The sequence below is a fragment of the Chelonoidis abingdonii genome, chromosome 13, assembly GCF_003597395.2.
Source record: "Chelonoidis abingdonii isolate Lonesome George chromosome 13, CheloAbing_2.0, whole genome shotgun sequence".
In the NCBI taxonomy this organism is placed as follows: Eukaryota; Metazoa; Chordata; order Testudines; family Testudinidae; genus Chelonoidis; species Chelonoidis abingdonii.
In genome coordinates, this window is record NC_133781.1 from 13427650 (window position 1) to 13446409 (window position 18760).

General features: G+C 36.9%; 2 protein-coding genes across 12 annotated transcripts in view; one reads left to right on the plus strand and one right to left on the minus strand.

Moving 5' to 3' along the window:
* TBCD (tubulin folding cofactor D) overlaps positions 1 to 18760 on the minus strand; it is a 254321-nt gene that overhangs the window by 174583 nt on the left and 60978 nt on the right. The window lies entirely within an intron of this gene.
* On the plus strand, positions 5588 to 14652 carry ZNF750 (zinc finger protein 750). Its single transcript, XM_032792738.2, has 3 exons — positions 5588 to 5672; positions 10596 to 12235; positions 12654 to 14652. The coding sequence occupies exons 2-3, from the start codon at positions 10800 to 10802 to the stop codon at positions 13369 to 13371; spliced, it is 2154 nt and encodes a 717-aa protein (XP_032648629.1). The 5' UTR covers positions 5588 to 5672; positions 10596 to 10799; the 3' UTR covers positions 13372 to 14652.

Consider the following 18760-nt stretch of genomic DNA (forward strand, 5'->3'; position numbering starts at 1 on the left):
AATGGTCTCTTATAACAAGTTAACTTCTTAGTTTGTTCCACCATATATTCAACTGTGCCACCCTGATTACCTTTCCCAGACCTGAAGAAGACCTCTATGAGAGCTCAAAAGCTTGTCTCTTTCACCAACAGAAGCTGGTCCAATAAAAGACATTGCCTCAACCACCTCATCTGTCTAAATGACTTCTAATAATTTTGCTTGAAGGAGTAAATTTTCAGTGTGCAAGAATTTAGCCTCACAACCACAGTTTAAGTTAATGGAAGTCATGTGGCTAATTGCTAACATGCAATGTTTGCCTATACCTAAATATTTAGAGTAGATAACAATATAATCAATTAGTAACAATAGTACAGGAATTTCACTCTTAAAATCTTTTTCAGAAATAGGACAAATATCTTATTCAACTAAATATGTTTTATCTGCTGATTTATGCGCTTTATTATTAAAGATTTCTAAGGCAGATAAGAAAACACACCATAAGGGATATTTCCTCTCTCCAGTGGAAAGTCTTTAAAAATTCTACCTAAATTTTAACTTATTAACATCTTTCAAGCAAGTAGAAGTAAAATTTCTAAGAGAAAAAAAAAAACCAAAATAAACTATACCCAGAATCGTACTTGGAATACATCACATATAAAACTAATCAGACTAGGCCCTTGAGTTTAGCATTCTGACAGTGTCTAAAACAATTTTAGGTATAGAAGGACTGAACATGGAACAATTAAGGTATGTACATATTAATTCTAAATGAAACACTAGATAGTATATCAGCAAATGGATTTGTGCCAGCGATTCTAAGCAAACATGGAAATTGGAGCAAAATAAAAAACACAAGTGCCAACCACAAATAGAAGCAAGGTATATCTTGGTTCTCTGCTGGACTGGTACACAAAAAAAACAATGACTACTAAAACCCCTTATTATAAACAGTCTATAACATTGCCCCAAGCATCTACTTCCAAAGTAACCTGCTTCCCCAATGCTGGTTCACTACCCAGGGGAGAAGTTAGGAGCCAGCACAAGAATCATCCTAGTTTCCAGTGCCAAAAAGGGAGTTACAGTAAAGGCCACAATAAACACCTGAAAATATCATTTGTAGTTTGGTGTTAAACTTCAGAATTTTTATATATTTTCTGTACGAATATTTGAACTAGTGAGCTTGGACAAATGGCTTATAAAAGATTACCAAGCTAACATGCCCAGACAGATCTCCAAAGTCAGGAACTCAAAGTCGTTAGGAAGCACAAAAATGTCTCAAAAGGGGTTACTGGAGAATCATTAAAACTAATAACTATCCATCTGGAACTGGAAGAGGATACTTAAGAAAATATTGTGTAAAATCCATGCATGTTCTGGGGTACAGCAGGAGCCATAACACTGGAGTCATACCAAATAGAGTCAAAGAAGATTCTGCTATTTTGGAATTCGCTAGGGTAATGTAATCCAAAGCATGCTAATTGTTACTGAATCCGTCAACACTTAACTACATCAACAGGTTCTGCTGTGGAAAGCAGGGACTTCCTGGACATGTGATTATGTTGTCAGGTAATATTTCTATTCTTAAATGAAAGCATCTGTAGTATCCAACCAGATGAGTTACATTACAGTTACCTGTTATGATTCTCTACATTATCTGTACTAGCTGCTCAATATATTTATACTTTTCAAACAGCTTTAGTAGGATTCAGAAATTTAATGCTGGAGATTGCCATCTCTTTTGCAGCTCTGTTTAGGGAGGGGATTCACAACTCCCTTTGCCCTGGACAAGATGCCTAAACTATTACATCTGCTTCATCAGAGGTGGGAACTCAGATTCCTGCTTTCAGAGGAGCCCCAACAATGGCGAACGCCAAAATGACCGTGGAGAAAAATAACTATCAGCAAGGTAGTGGACATTGTTACACAGACTTTGAAGGGTGGCGTTATAAAATAAGAGAAAATTGGTGAGGGAAATTAAATGTAGGTGAACAATTTGCTGTATTAAAAATAGCTCTTTACATCAAAGACAGACGAAAAACCCTCCATGTTTTTAGGTGAAGAAACATAGGCTGTTACAAAAATTCCCTACAGCTTTTCTCTGACCAAGTTAACTATACTTTTGAGTCTCAGAAATAAAGGGATAAATTAAACAACATAGATCTTTAGCTACCTTCCTTACTACATAGAGAGCATTTATACTCTAGTATTTAGGCATCTTAAAGAAAGGCTATTTGCTACACTACAATTGTCAGAGGAAACCAACTACGGTCACGAGGTAACACTTATGTGATTGTTAGGAAGACGGGTCTAAATTCCATTTAAGATTCATAGGAAACATGTCCTAGCCTACAGAAGGTGCAGGACTTAAACTATAGATACAGACCTCTGCAGAAATAGAAGGCCATTTAAAACAATGATAAAAGGACAGCTCAGTGATAAACACCAGTGTTACATCAGTCCTGGAGTTTATACCATCTAACATGACTGTCATGCTCATTGTCGTTTAAACGGTGTCACCCATCAGGTGACTGGCTAGGTTTATCTAATAATGACAGAAGCTGCAAGTACAATGAATTAACAAAATACAATAAAATAAATATTGGTTACCAGCTTTTATTAGGTCTTTGTGTTACCGGAATTTATTATTCCTAGCAGATATTATAAAGGAGCTATCCTATCACTTCGGTTCTATCAGTTGGAATTTTCCTAAGGCTTTGGATTTCATGTCTTTTATACCCTATTAACATATACATAGTACCTCCAATTTGTTTAGCTGTCCCCTGCTGCAGCTGTACTTTAGTCATAGCTGAGTTGGGCTGGCCTGCCTAACAACAGCCATTTCTAGGGAGCGGCTAAGCGTTTAATAGGCTCCATGTGAGGGAGGCAGCAAAAGGACAGCACTTCACTGCCTCCCTCACACTTGCCAGAGCAGGACCAGAAAAACAAAATGAATCAGGAGTTTCCAAAACTTAACTGCCTCTCTGTCCCAGCTCAATAAAATGTCCCTCTGTATTAACAAAATACCCAAAAACCTCCTCAACTTCCCAAGTTTCCTTTAACTCTCAGAAGCTAGAAAAGCTCTCTGTTATCAGAATCTATCCAGAAAAACATACCTCAGCTTCCCAAGAGTCAAACAGGCCCATCTCTCTTAAAGGACTAAATAAAAGACAAAAAAATGTATCCTCTCATGCATGGAAAAGGGATGGAAAAACAACTAAATGCTGCAAGTTTTAGAGAAGACACAAGGAGACTGGCAAGTGTATTGTTCATGTTCCATTTCAGTCTCACTAGCACAAGAGAAAGGTTTCCTATAGTGGGAACAGGAATACTAAAGGAAAACCTTCCCGATATTTGAGGAAACAAAGGACCTCTCCTTTCAGGAACAGTGTTTTAAGAAACATGACAAACTCCCCTGTGATTAAAATTTTCTTAAGAGTACAAACAGACTGACTCTCCTAACTAACTAAGGAGGTGGAGGGGGGAAATAACAGTCCTTACAGACAAATGGTACAGGCTGAGCTTGATGGTAACACAATGCTGGTACTCCTTTTCAAACTGCTAAATTGCATTAAAAGAACCTAAAAATACGTTTTCCTAATGTTACTCTTCCACTGAAACTGCCGCAGAGATGCTGTACAATTGAGAAAAGGAGAGGGACATGACCTATGCAACTGTGAATAGAACTGGAGATGTCCACAAGTCAATCCATCTATTAAATTTTGGGTCCCACTAGAAAAAAAAAAAAGTTTGAAAACTTCAGCTTTAGATTTTTAATTACCTTTACTTTGTGCACAAGGGCCTGCATCCCATACTAAGCCAAAACAGGACACACTGTGTCCCTTTTTTTAGCAATACTTGTACAAGGAAATCAATAGTTTTGTATTCTGTATGATTTTTTTTAACACAAACATAACATTGTTGTCTGCTGGGCCTTAAAATTTATTATTTCTCTATATTGCAGTAGCATCTGAGTGCCTCATGAGACTCAGCACCCTATCATGTGAAATGCCGTGCAAACAAAGACAGACCATACCTAAAACAAACACCTTACTGCCTAATATGAAATTAACTTGCACATGCACAATTCCAATTTTAGTCCATAGGAGACATTAGTGCAGACTGATAACAGGATTTGGCACATAGATTTTAAACAATTATGGAAGGCAAAAATCACTGTTGGTGTAAACAAACTCCTCCCAGAATCATGCTCGTTTATGCCAGCAGTGAATATGGCCTACACACTAACAAACAGCATTTACAGAACTAATTATTGGTCTCCATATTCCTGTTGTAGAGGCCTGACACAAAACTCTTGTCAAAAGAGCTCCCTCAATGGCAAATTACCAAACTCATATTCATTCAGAAACATTCCCTCTGGTTTTTCCTTTCCTGAAGTAACACACCCTGCGAGAAAAACCCACCCTTCCCTTTCAGATCAGCAGAAACTCTTTCGAAATTCCACAACTGATTCTCACGCTGGTGAGGCAGGGGGGAAAATATCAGACATCATAATTTGTGCCCAGTCTGAAGCTGACTGCCTGACTACACTATGAATTCCTAGGGGAAATAAATGAAGGAATTTGTTAAACTAAATGTGGAGAGCTGTTTCATAGCCCTCTTTTACATGAACTTTGATTCTGCCTATATCCAGTTCTGACTTTCAAAAACTAAGGAATTTATTTCAGAGAAAGTATGAAGCATCATAAAGACTTTTAAAGGGATAGAATATAAGAGCTATATTCCCTCATTTAATAGCTTTGCAAAGTTAACTTTTAGAGGTCTAATTTAGTTCTTGTAAACATGGTAATAAATTTATCATATTTATAAACCTAACCAAAAGCAAGTGTCAATGCTCGCAAAGGGTTATAATTTGGTTTGCTCAACAGCCATAAAGTTAAACTGCAAAAAGAGTGAAAGCATGGATGTGATAATCAATTTCCTATTCAGGAGCCTCCTTCCCATTTACAGTATCTGTGGATTTGGCTGTCCATTATAAGCAAGCTTTGGCAGGTTCCTGAGGCAAGCAAGCTTGGGGTTAGCTAAGTCCCGCCTTCGCCAGAGAAGAGACTTATGGAGGACAAAGCGATTTCAACAAAAAGGAGAGAAAAAAGATAATAAGCAAGTGTGTTAAAAAGCCAACCATACAAAGGCATTCATACAAAACTATGGTTTCTACAGAACTAAAACCAAATATTGTTTGTTGCAGCTTGCCGTGTTTTACATGCAATTTTTCTACAGTTTACCAACCACTTAATCATTATGATCTGCGTCCCACCTAAATGGATTTAAAAGACCATAAGCTAAACACGCATCTACACCACGCTTCACTCCACTTACACAGTAGATCATTACGCAGTGGTACAAACATGACAGTCCGTGGGAACAGAGAAATGTGCTTGTTGGAGGGCACAAAAGTGACAAAAGTTTTGTTTGATAGCTCAGATGCTGAGGTAATGCTGAACGAAAGCAGTGGATACAAATACATGAATTGTAGCTTCAGGCTGGAGTAATATCAGGTGCATCTCTACACCCTGAGGGCTCAACTCCTACACTTTTTAAATCCCTCCCACTGAAACAGCCTCCTTCAGTTTCACTTAGCCATCAAGCACAGAACAGGTACTTCTCTCTCCGCACTGACAGCTACAGCTTAGCAACAGTGATCACCTTGAACACTTCAGCCATCTACGTATCTGGTGAGTACTTTTTTTAAACATAAATTCAATTAAAGAGTAATGGTAATCAGTCTGACACCCAATACAAAGTGATCAAAATGTATTCCCTCATCGTTCTTTTAGCATTTATATTTCACTAACTCTGTAAGCAAAAAAACTCCTCTTCTAGCAGGTGCACTTACTGCATAGAAGCTTTATGATAAAAACTTTAACAAAACTTTTTAAGTGAAATAGTTATTTTATTTTGTGAGAAAGAAAGGATTGTTTCTTCATTTTAGCTCCCATTGACTTTTTACATTGATTACTATAATCTTCCAATGAAAATATTTTAAGCACCTATTTACCAAGCATATTAACAACAATTTTAACTGTGGTATAATTATGACAACAAAAATATTTTAGTTACCAGATATTCTTTTGATTATTCTCTAACTACAAAATATTAATATTTTGACCAATTGAAAAAAATCGGTGCAAAATAAGATCTTGAGCACTTGTTTCAATTTTTTTTTAAGCTTCTAGGAGGTATATTCTACATAGTATGAGAGAATACAGCTGTTTTTTTAGTCACAATCATCTGTCTTTTTGGTTTATTAAAACGTACCATGATTAAGCACATGCAATGTAACAACTTCAGTTTTAAATTATTTAAATATGAACAGTGATTTATAAAAATGACTGAACTCAGTTTACTTTGATTAACTGAGGTCATTAACCTTGTATTTACGCCACAGATTTGGGATACTATCTTGTGCTTCCTGGCTGAGGTATTCATGCAGCCTTAAATTCTTCTCTCCCCAAACTCCCAGGTCCTATTCTATTTACCCACCAAACCACCCCTCTTCCTCCCAATCAACTAATAGTTGTGCTAACATTTATTTTTCAGTTGAAAAAGAACTGAAAGTCTAGGAGGGAGTGGCAGTTAATCACTGGAAAATCTCAACTGGAATAAAACTCACAAATCTTGTTCTTGCAACACGCAAGTTAGGTGACAATGGCATGTCCTTGAATTATGCAATAATGCCACATCACAATATTTTAATTATAGTATGCCCTTCAAAATGTTCCACCCCAATGAGTACTCCTGGTCAGTAAAATCTACATCAGCAAAAGGAATACTGCAACAACAACTGAACATATATATTAACGTGTATGACAAACTGTTATGCAACCTGTCATAGCAATGTCCTACAAAGAAAGATTATAATTACCACCACTGTTTGTAATAAAAGCAATTCTGGAACTACCTCTTTGGTAGATTAGACTTTTTAAATAACTTTTACCACTTAGAACCCCCATACCAACTATTGATAGTGACAAATTCACAATATTCTTTCTTGCAGGATTTGCTAGCATAGTATGAAAATAAGAGGCTGGTAACAGTTTTTCTCCTTAAAAACCAGGACAAAAAACTTGTGGCCACCCAAAATTACAGACATCTAGGCTGAGGGGTAGGAGTGAGAGGCTGCTACGCAAAAGTACAGTCTAGTACAGGGATATTCAACAGGCAGACCCATGGGACAAATCCGAACCACCAGATACTTTTGAACAGACCTATTTACTTATTATCATTATTGTGGTTTGAAAAATGTTTCTCTGCAGTCTGGACTTTGACCAAGAAATTTGGACCTTGACAAAAAAATAATTGACTAGCCCGGTTTGCATTAAAAGACCTACCATAGACAAGCAATTCATAAAAGGCCAATGAACCTTTCTGTTCTAGTTTCACCAAACAATAACCAAATGTATTTTCCATTAAAAATACCAGTAAGGTTGAAAACTAGGGATAGGAGCTTTGGATAATTATGTAATTATTATAAAAATGTGAATTTTAAAAATCAGATAGTCACAGTAATAATGAAATAAAGTGTTACTTTAAAATTATGACTATTACGTAAGATTATGATAAATTTTAGATATTACATTTGTATATTATTCAGATTCTAAGAAAAAACTAATTTTTTTCCCCATGAAAACACTGACAATGCTATTCTAATATTAACAGTTTAACTTTAAATTTCCCCAGCACACAAACAACATATAGTGCAGCTATGAGATAATTATTTTTTCCATGTACTGCGCATACAGCAACTTTAAAAATTTACAGCTATTTTAGATCATCAAATATTTTTCCTGGCTATATTTATTTTGTGAATAATTATTTTAAATTATGATATATATTCCTCTGCAAATACTGTTAGGTTTTACTTGGAGAATGGAACTAGATTTCTCAGTCTTTGCTGGGACCAGGAGCATTTTATTCTTAGCATTTTCAACCACAAGAGGTTTAGCTAGTGCTCCTCAGAGAAGCACTGCAAATAAGGAGAGGACAGATACAACAGGCAGACACTGGCCTAAAATTAAGAGGGGGTGAAAACCTCAGAATAATCCTCAATGTACTTATTTGTTGCCTGAGGTGTCAGGGCATCTTCCTCTACAAGCACTACTAGCATCACACTGGGTAGGTAAGAATCACACTAGGGTAAAATAAACTTTAAAAAATATGTTTGTAAAGCTTTTATAGTTCTCGCCTTTTTATACACACGTTGCAAAGACAGTGCAAACTCCTACAATCTGAATTTTTAGCTTTGAGAAGTTCGGCAATCCACTTACATGATTAAGAAAGGATAGTTAAAACATTATTCAAATTATTCCTGTTCAACAGGGGAAAAAAACATACAGAGGAAAGTATGAGAATTTACATTGTTAATCAAAAGAGAAACTAATTATTAAAAACAAGAAAAACTAATTAACATTCTCTTTATAATAAATATTGTCATCTGAAATTAAAATACAAACTCAAACTGTTGATGTAAACTGCTCAAGTATGCATGCCCGGGGTAGTTTGTTTTGACAACACTATCTTCAAGCACAATTATTTCTGGTACTTTCAAGAAAGCACAAAGACTAACACGCCCAAACTGACAGGACCAAGTTATTATAAGCTCTCCACTTTAGTTATACATTAGTCAAAAATGCAGCAAACTTTATTTCAGTCAAAACAAGGGCAAATCACACAACTTTTTTTTTCCCATTTCTTATTTTAGCTAGAGCAATGCTTGCACATTTCCTAGAGATTCTAGCTAAATTTCATTTGTCTGGCAATTTATTTTCTGTGTACTGAATTATAATTCTAACAAGTGACCGATACTGACAAAATATCTTTACATGCTGGCATGTATTTTACTAACATCATGCTGAGATTACGAGGATCTATGTCTGAAAAAAACACAAAGAGCTCTGAATTTTTTTTCCTGATGTAGAGAAATACATTAAATATTACCATGCAATTACTGGTTTCTAGTTATTTAAATTGTTGTAAAGCTATATATCTAAATCACATACTTAACCAAGTGTTTGTAAGAATCAAAACCAGGCTTATTCTTACTCAAATCAAAACATAGCTTTTTTTCATAAAGTGCTGCTGAATTTATTCAAGCTGCCTTTAAGATTACAAATCTACTAAAAACAGTAAATACTTAAATTTCTATGATAGCAAAAACACAAAATATATTTTATATAAGAACGTTTTTCTATAATTACTATACCTGTTCAAATAAGCAGCAATTTTCTAGCTTTGCCTTCAGGTTTCAATATTAATGTCTTGCACATAATTTTCTATTCATAAAGTGTCTGATTTGAGAAATGCAAGACATCGTGATACTTTAAATAAAATCTCAACAGCATGTAGTTACCAGTAATTATTTTCCTAAATCTAATATTTTAATACTTCTAATTCAATCTTTTATGTAAGAAAAGCTTTTAGAAAAATATCAAACTACACTAGTCACTCACAATTAGTATTCCTGAAGTTTCGGGTAACACAATAGATACAGTACGTGGTTTTGCAACAGTCATCATTTTGATAATGATGCTTATAGTTCGTGATGAAATCATCATTTTTTAGATCTCTGCCATAACACATCCTATAAAATCATGAGAACTTTACTCTGAGAGGTTCTCACGCCTTCAGAATCAGTGAACATACTGGAACAAGCTGATACAAGTCCTCCTGACTTATCTACCACGAAAATCATCAGGCTATATAAAGTATCCACTTCTTTAGTTCTCTGAAAGATGGCAAGTGGATCATACCCCTATAAATCAATGGCTGTCTGACACATGTTTGTACCTGAATATTACATATTGTGTACACACACACACTCAATCCCCCCCGACCTCCACAGTGCCCTACACAGATGAAGAATGTTAAATGTTAGTCAAGCAGACCATTCTGCTATTAGAGATTCTAATGCCCATGTCTTTTAATTGAATTAAGTCCCAAAATGGGAGTTGGTTTTATTCTTGAGACACTAGCCAGTCTAACATACCCATTCAGACTGACCAGCTTGCAGACATTTGCTTAGACTGCCAGGAGATGCTACGCCAGGGCAGCAGGGAGTTTTGGTTAGTCTTTGGAAAGACTGGGTCAGCTCTTAAGGGTGGAGCCAATTCCACTCTCCACCCTAACAACCCAGCTAGGGGAAAGAGGAGGAGGTATTACAGCTGGCCTCACAGGCTTGCCCCATACCACCTGCTGCTGCAAGAACCTACCCCTTGCCTTCTTCCCCCTCTTCTTTCACCTCTCCCTACAGCTCCTCCTACCTAAACTTTTTTGTCACATTTACCTTCTGAGTGAATGTTCCCTCAGTTTTCATAAGAGCTTTTTTTAGAGCATCTCTAAAAAAACAAAACAAAACAAAAACAAAACAAAAAAACAGGCCACTTCTTTAGGTGCCTAAATATGCACGCCTAACTTTAGGCATCCAAATCTGAAAACTTTGACTTCAGCTTTCTATGCACCCACTTGATATTACATATGGGTAATACAGGTGCTTGACACATTTCAACAGGAAAAAACTTCAGATGTGGTCAGAAGAATGTATTCATTTTTTATTTAATTCTTGTGTGCCAGCATATTTGATTTTAATTTTTCTGTTACAGTTCCTGTACTATAAGTTACTGGAGTGTTGATTTTTCCCTGACATCTTGCAACAGAGGAGCTGGCTTCAAATCAAATTTTCCTTTCTAATGTGAAGAAGAGATTCTTGAAACCTGAAAAACTTAAAACATCAACAGTTTGAACTGAAGAAAACTGCAAAAATATTTTATAAAAGGAACATTAAACATAAGCATTAAAGCAGAAAAATGAGTCTCCTCAAAGAGCGTAAACCAAAGAAACCTCACTATATCCCAAGGCCTCCAGGAAAACCATTTAAATATAAGTGTTTTCAGTGCCCCTTTACTTGCAATGAGAAATCTCACCTTTTTAACCATATGAAGTACGGTCTCTGCAAAAACTCAATTACTTTAGTATCAGAGCAGGATAGAGTTATCAAGTGCCCAAAGTCCAGTTCCTTGGAACCCAAACAAATCAATCAAATAGAACCAACAGCTAAATCAACTTCTAAATCTATCACAAACGGTCTATCAAATCTTGATTCTAAGCCCCAATATGCTTTTGCAAAAGATGATGCCAAGGAAAATGTAGAATTACAAAATCAGACAACAAATAAATCAGCTCAAGGGCAAAAGCTCGTAATACAGAAGGAATTAACTCCTGCCAGTACTACAGCAGAAAGTGTAATCAACATGCAGCCTGGTTTGGATGGCATTGTAAGGCCCTCAGCTTTTGTTCCTGTAGGAGAGCACAGACATAGTAAAGGCCCAGAAACTAATGAGGTTCCTGAAATGATATCCCTGTCTAATTCAAACAACAAAAGCTTGCCTTTTCATGCAAAGTCTGCATTTCATGCTCCGAACCACCCATGGAAAACAGGTTCTACTTTTATCCCACCAGAATTTCCACATAAAATTCCTCCCACAAAAGGCTTTGGTCCCATTCCACCTTACATGCATACAATGATTCCAGAGTATTCACCCCCTTTTTATGAGCATGGACTGGCTATCTATGCACCTTACTTGCTTCCAAGTAACTCACCAGATTGTGAAAACTCTGTGCTGTCTGTCTATGGGACCCAAGATCAACGACATTTTCTTCCCCACCCTGGGCCACTCCCAAAGCCAATAAATCCATCATCATATGAGCACTACCGATTACTTCCACAATATCATTCCAGTCCCCCAATGCCATATGGATTTTGCAGACCAACAGATCCTCCATTTTATAGATTTCCACATGTAGCTGGTATTAGTAGAGATACAAGTTCTCATCTAATGGAGGAAACTACCTTGCTGTACCCAACTTCTTCAAGTCCATCTCAACAATACTCATTAAGCTCCCATAAAAAGCAGACTGATTATGAAAAAGAAATTGCACTGCTGCATGCCAAAAACCATTCAAAAGAAGACCCAAATGAAAGAGAGAATGCCAAAATGAGCCCCCGTGCAGGGAGTGCAGCAACAGGCTCACCTGGTAGACCCAGCCCAACTAACTTCACTCAGACAAGCCATGTTTGTGAAGGCCTGTTTGACCTCTCTAACAAATCATCTTCCACTGTAACTGGGAAGTATGACCAACAGGAGGAAAACTTCTCAGCCTTCAGAGTTGCGAGGAAAAGCATAGATCAATCAACTCTACTTCAAAATGAGCAGAACCAGCAAGATCGAGATTCATCTATCAGGTAATAAAAACACAACCTTTGCAAATTGCTTTAAGATTTACTAGGGGGAAACAAAGACAACTCTATTCATATTTTAAATGTCTAGTATATAAAATATTACACTGTTAGGATGTTTAAAAAATTATATGTATATCTATGCAAAGTATAATACCAGCTCCCATAAAACCTGTAAGGACAGTTGTTACCTAATAGAGCTTGCCAGCTTTCCTTAAATATAACTTCACTACTATCCGCATTTCCTGATACCTACTCTAAAGAAATATCTAGAACACTACCAAATCTGATATTAGCTACAGTGATTTTCACATTTAAAGGATGTCCAATGTAGTTAGAGTTCTGGTCAAACTATTCTCCTCCTTCTACCCCCCATCAGAAAATAAAAACAGTGAATTATGTTTTTTGTTTCCATTTCTTTCAGTGTTCAAGTCACTGGGGAAGATACATATGTTCAGACTGAAAGTCAAGCAAAGAATGAGGCCTCTCTGTCCAACACAGAGGACGACACAGCGATAACGCCGCTTAATCTTTCAAAGAAGCCTGACATACACACAGGAGTTGTTCATGAACACCTGTACAAAAATGCTTCCAAAATGGAAATTCAGAGTTTTATTGACTTGCAAGACATGCCTCTGAATCTCTCAGTGAAAGATTCCTACACCACCGTCAGCCTGAAAACTTCATTTCAACATTCATCACATGATGCTGGGACTGCCACCACTCCAAACAATGAAAATGAAAATTCTGAAGATGTATACAACACAATGAATCCTAACAGTGCCTGTGACAAGCCTTCTTTCACAGCACAGAGTACTGAAGTCCAAGATTTAAGAGTAATTGACAATTCTGATGAACAAAAACAAACAGCAGCTGTTGCTCTTTGTCAGCTAGCTGCATATAGTCCTAGTAAACTAAGACTGGACAACGAAGAGCAAAGTTCTCAAGACTGTAGTACTCCATGTACAGAGCCTACCCTCAGTTCTTCAGATACTCAGGATAATCACCGCAATCACAAAGCAAAAGGACAAAAAAGGACAAATCAAAAAGAATCAGCAAAAGCACAGCAAGGGTCTAAAAGAGTAAGACCCAATGACTGCAGCAGAGTGTTTACTCTAAGAAAGAGAACACGAGTATCATAATATTATTTCACTTGCTAATGTATTTCCTTTTACATCATGGAGCAACTGTAAAACTTATCTGCTAGATTACACAGTTTCTCCGTACCGACTTCTTTTTTTGTTTGTTTGGCTGACTTTTTGTTTTGGACCATAAGAAGCTATGTACAAACTACCATGTAAATAGAATGTGTTTATAATTTTGTACTAATGTTTTTAAGTAATTGAAATTTCCTGTGTATAAACTCAGATTTTGATGAGTAACCTTTTGCATTCATAACTTAAGCCAATCAAAGTATATGAGATGGATGCTTTTGGGAATTGCAGTATGGTAAAATACCCTTTTACATCTGCTTTTACTACAAGACAAACTTTAGAAACAATATACGGTTCATCATGTGCTGTCATAACATATTTAACTTAATTTTGTTGAATTAATCTAATTTTTTTTGCTCCTAGCAAATAATTTTCCTTTAATTCTGCAGTAGTTTAAATTCAGCTTAAAATTTAAATTTGTTATTTAGACTTTAGTTTAGTCTGTTTTGAATGTGAATATACCACAATGGTTGTACTCAAGAAACATTCATAAATTTAAGATCTTGGGTACACACAAGCTTGCACTAGTTTAATTAAACCAGTTCTGGTAAAATAGTGCAAATCCCTGCATGAGAACTTTTATTCCAGCTTCAGAGGCTTACTTTGGTTTAAATTAAACCTGTTCATCATCAAATTAGTCCTGCAGGAGAACACAGACATAGCAAAGGCCCAGAAACCAACTTAGTCAGCTAAGAACAGGTTTAAATGTAAACCAAAATAAGCCTCTAAAGTTGAAATATAAGTGCTCACACAGTGTTTGCACCAGTTTAACTGAAACAGTTTAAATTTACAGCTTGAATTAAACCAGTACAACTCTATGTGCAGACAAGCCTTAAGGCTGGGATTTTCCAAGGAGTTAGGTGTCCAAATTCCATTTACGATCAACAAGATTTAGGCACCTAACACCCGTAGGCTCCTTTGGAAATCCCAGCCTAAAAGGATAGTTGTGCCAATAATTTATTTCACTTGGGGAAAACACTGCTGGTGAAGGTTTCAATATCAATAAATATGTATCATTAATTCTGGAACTTAATGTGCTTTTGCAGACAAACTATTTTCTAATTCTATAATTGTGTATAAGAACTTCTCATTTTTCAAATAAAGCTATGTACTGTACTTTAATTACTAATTCCATATATGTTTATGATTAAGGAATAAATTGTCTACGTTATTATTGTTGGTAAAGTGTGTTTTGCACAAAAAATAATCAATAGCAGATTAAACATAACTATTTGCTTTTGAGCTAGGAATTAAAGTAAATCATGACCTAGCATATCAGTCACCTATCTTATATTAAGATGAGTTTCCTTCACTGGAAAGCTACAGGTGAATGAATCTGCATACTGTACATCCCAACTATTTGGGAAATTACAGGCACTCCCTAAAATCCCACAAAGATGTTATCCAGACAAGCTTTGCCAAAGGTTTAACAAAAAACTGTACTACTTATGATTCATAAATAATCATGTTTGGACTTGTACAGCAGCTGCTAATGTAACTGGTATTAAAAAACTGAAACTGCCCTGTTTGAGTAAAACAAAGGAAGATCAAACAATTTAAACCATTGGTACATCTTTCACATCAACTAACTACTCAGATACAGGAAATCTCCGTTTATACAAAAGACAGCAATGGCCATAAAATGCATTTAAAGAAGAACGGATGCTTTTCAATGCAACTGATGCACTTTGGGGGCATAATCTAATTTCCAGATAATATGGTATCTTGAGATAAGATGGATTTGGCTAGGCACGGTTCTGTTAGATATAATATTAACTGCAGACTACATGAATTAGATGTTTGATAATTCTAACGACTGACACTAATAACTTGGTTACTAATTTACATTCCTTCATGGGGGAAAAAAAGATTTTCCACAAATTTTCAAACAACAGAATACCAATTTGAGTTTGAACAGAGGAACTAGGCCAATGAAAGCCAACTAGGCCAAGAGAAGAGCCCAATGAAATCCAATTGTCATGAATTCAGGCTATTTCTGAATATGGTGTAAGATACCTATAGTGTACCAAACTGTATAATATCAAATGATGGAGGCAGTAGGGAGAATTTCTCCCTGACCCCAGCTGGTATTCAGTTTAATTCCTTGAAGTATAAAGATATATGACAAGGGTTACTTTATCCTTAGTACTGTACATACAATTGTTGCTAGAGTCCAATTTTTTTTTTTTTTTTAAGCAGGACTAAGCCAACTGAATCAATAATATACCAAGGCAGTGAGTTCCATAGATTAACTACACATTAGGTATGTCTGCACAGTAATGCAAGCCCAAGTTTGAGTCCAGGCTAAAGCCTACCCTTGCATCCATACACCAACTGTGCTAATCTACAGCTTGGACCTAGAGTCCAGGAATCCTGTATGGCTGGAGGGTCCAAGCCCATGTTTAGTTTGGACCTAGGGTCCTGAACCCTATTGCTTTCCTGTGTGCATGCAACCCTGGCTAGACTCAGGTCCTGGAAGTTCTCCAGATGTATCCCAGAGTTACCGGCAGAAGAGGAACAGCGCTGCCAATGTTACTCAACCTAATGGTGGAGAGATAATTCTCAGATTACATGGTAGTTCAGTTTAAAAAGTGCTCTCAAACTGCAGTCATTCTACTGAGACAGCCACCAAAGGAGCTAATCATGCAGTTCATGTACTCATGTGCTCCTTATGGGCACCTGAATCCCATCAATAGCAGTAGCGTTTTCCAACAGTGCAACACATTTGTAGGACTAGAGTGTCGACACCGTGGGGGGTGAGAAACAGGTTGCTAGGCACTCTGGAATAGGACTACTTTGACTCAGGTCTGGGCACCGTGGACACCAGAGCCCTAGACCTAGGCTTAAAATACAACTTAGACACTCAAGCCTGTTGTTCCCTAACACAGACAGCTGACTCAAGTCCCACTAACCCTCGGCTTACATTGCTGTGTCAACATACCCAGAGATGCTTTTTAAGATTCCCTGTACCCATTTTCATGCCTGTGCAAGCATACTTGCAGCCTTCTTCTCAAGTCCACTTAATGGAAAGGACAGACCTGAGCAACTGGCTGATCTCCTCCAGCCCATTCATTACTGACTCTTTTATATATTTTCATAGCCAAAATTCTTGTTTATATAAAAACATGTTCTCTTACCACCATGCCTCCAAAATTCCCACTGCCCTTCTCAGGATCTCCTTCCACATTGAAAACAGTCTATTCTTACTCTATGCTAATCCCAAGCCTTTTAAAAAAAAAAAAAAAATCCATTTCAGGACTTCATCTTCCACCCACCTATTATTCATTTTGCTTAATGACTTTCTGTGAGGAACTTCACCAAAGGCCATTTTAAACTACACCCACCAGTCCTCCTTTACCTGTTTCAATTTTCAGTAGTGTTCTTAGTTAAAAGAGGCATGGTTCATATTTACAGGTTAAATTCTAGTTTGCCCACTATATTCAGACTGATGCTTTATAACTAACTAGCTAAACTTTTCTCATTTTTTTTCTTGTTATTTAAAGCAAGATTTACCAACCTACAATTCCCCAAACCATCCTCAGCACTTTTCTTTACAATAGCTGGGTACAATGTTGACCCACCTTCCTGAAGATTAGTTCTTTTCTAATGATAAGGTATATGTTTTTCGTAAATAGAACAGATACTTCGCTCCGTAGATCATTAAAGCTCTTGTATGAAATGTCTTCAGCTCAGGGTGGTGTCATTTATTTTCTCAAGTTATTTTACATCTTTAATATCCACCCACCCTAGATAGTGCCTTATCTTCAGTCTCTGTAAGGTATCCTCTTTAAAGGCAACCTGGTGTAGTATAATACACAGGAGATGAGACACAGGAACATTTTATGCATGCTACTAACCTCTGTATCAGATAAGTGATGGTGATTGCAGAATGTTGAGAAAGAGACAACAACCTACTAGACAGCAATAATGGGCAATTCAATTACTGGTATAAACTTACTGAATGTCATATCAGGACATGGTTTAGAGAAGTTATGTCTCTATATTATCAGCTATTGCTTCATGGAACAGTTTGTTCTGGGCCCTAAAAGAGGAGAGGTTGCCCTTGACTAGAGCTGGTTGAAATTCAAGATTTCCAATCCAGGAAAAATTTTGACATTTTGTAGTTTACTTTCATCCTAAATCAGAACAAAAAAAGTCAAAATTTTGAAATTTCCCACCAAGTTGTTTTGACAAGATCAAAGTGTTTCATTGACAGTATATCGAAACAAAAAATCTAAATGAAGTGCTTCAGCCTTATATAAACTTGAGTGATTTTTCGTGGCAAATTTTTCAAACAGCTCTTAAGTGTACTTTGCATCCTGATGTTTGAAACTGCAGTAGGTCAATGCACAGTAGGGAACTTTTTATATGGCAGCAGAACAGTCCATATGGAGAGTTAGTGCACAGCACACTGACGCAATGTAGATTTATATCCCAGCTTGCTGTGCAGGAAGTGCTCATGTACACATGCACTTAGTCTGAGTCACCCACGAGTTGCTTCAGAAGTATGGTTGCACAAGCAGATCACAGTAGGAGTGGATGATGATACTCTTGAGCAATTCCATTCTTTATTCAACAAGTATTCACAGAAGGTGGGAAAGGACAGAGGCGTCTTCCTCCTCAAGGAACTGTATGCAGTGCATCTTGTCTCCCTCACCTGCGCAGTATGCCTACAGGGAGCTGCTTAAAGGGTTACTGAAGAGATAAAGAATCTGATATTTTCAGTATGCTGATAAACATTCAGTCCTGTTGAGTTCCTGGCCCAATGTTTGGGGGAAAGTGGGGCATCAAGGAGAGCTAGCTGCCTGAAGCTTAATCCAGATAAAACTGAGATTGTGACACTGATTAGCTGGAAGAAGCAACTGGAAGATATGGAAATTAAAACATCTCTTTTAATTGAGGATACATACCCTTCATTTGTGACTTATATTTGCAATCCAGGGGGTAGGACTAGTGCCCTAGTTGCAGTTAAATGATCAAATAGCAGCAGTGTCCAGGATTTTTTTTCTTCTAATCTGTGTCTACCTAGAGATTTTGACCATTTATTTCAGATGTAGACCTTGCTACCATAAGCCATGCTTTTTTTCATCTCAATACTGGATTACTGTAATGGACTCTTATACGGTAATACACCTTACATCAACATGGCACGACAGAGGCAGCTCACTCATAAAGCAGGATTTTTTGTGAGAAAGCATGACTTCTGTGCAGCATATCCTGCACTGGCTGCCTTCAGGGTTGAGTTTGAAAATGTAGGTTTTGATCTACAAAGCCCTAAATGGAAAGGAGGGGAGGAAAAAGGGCGTTGGTGTTGTGA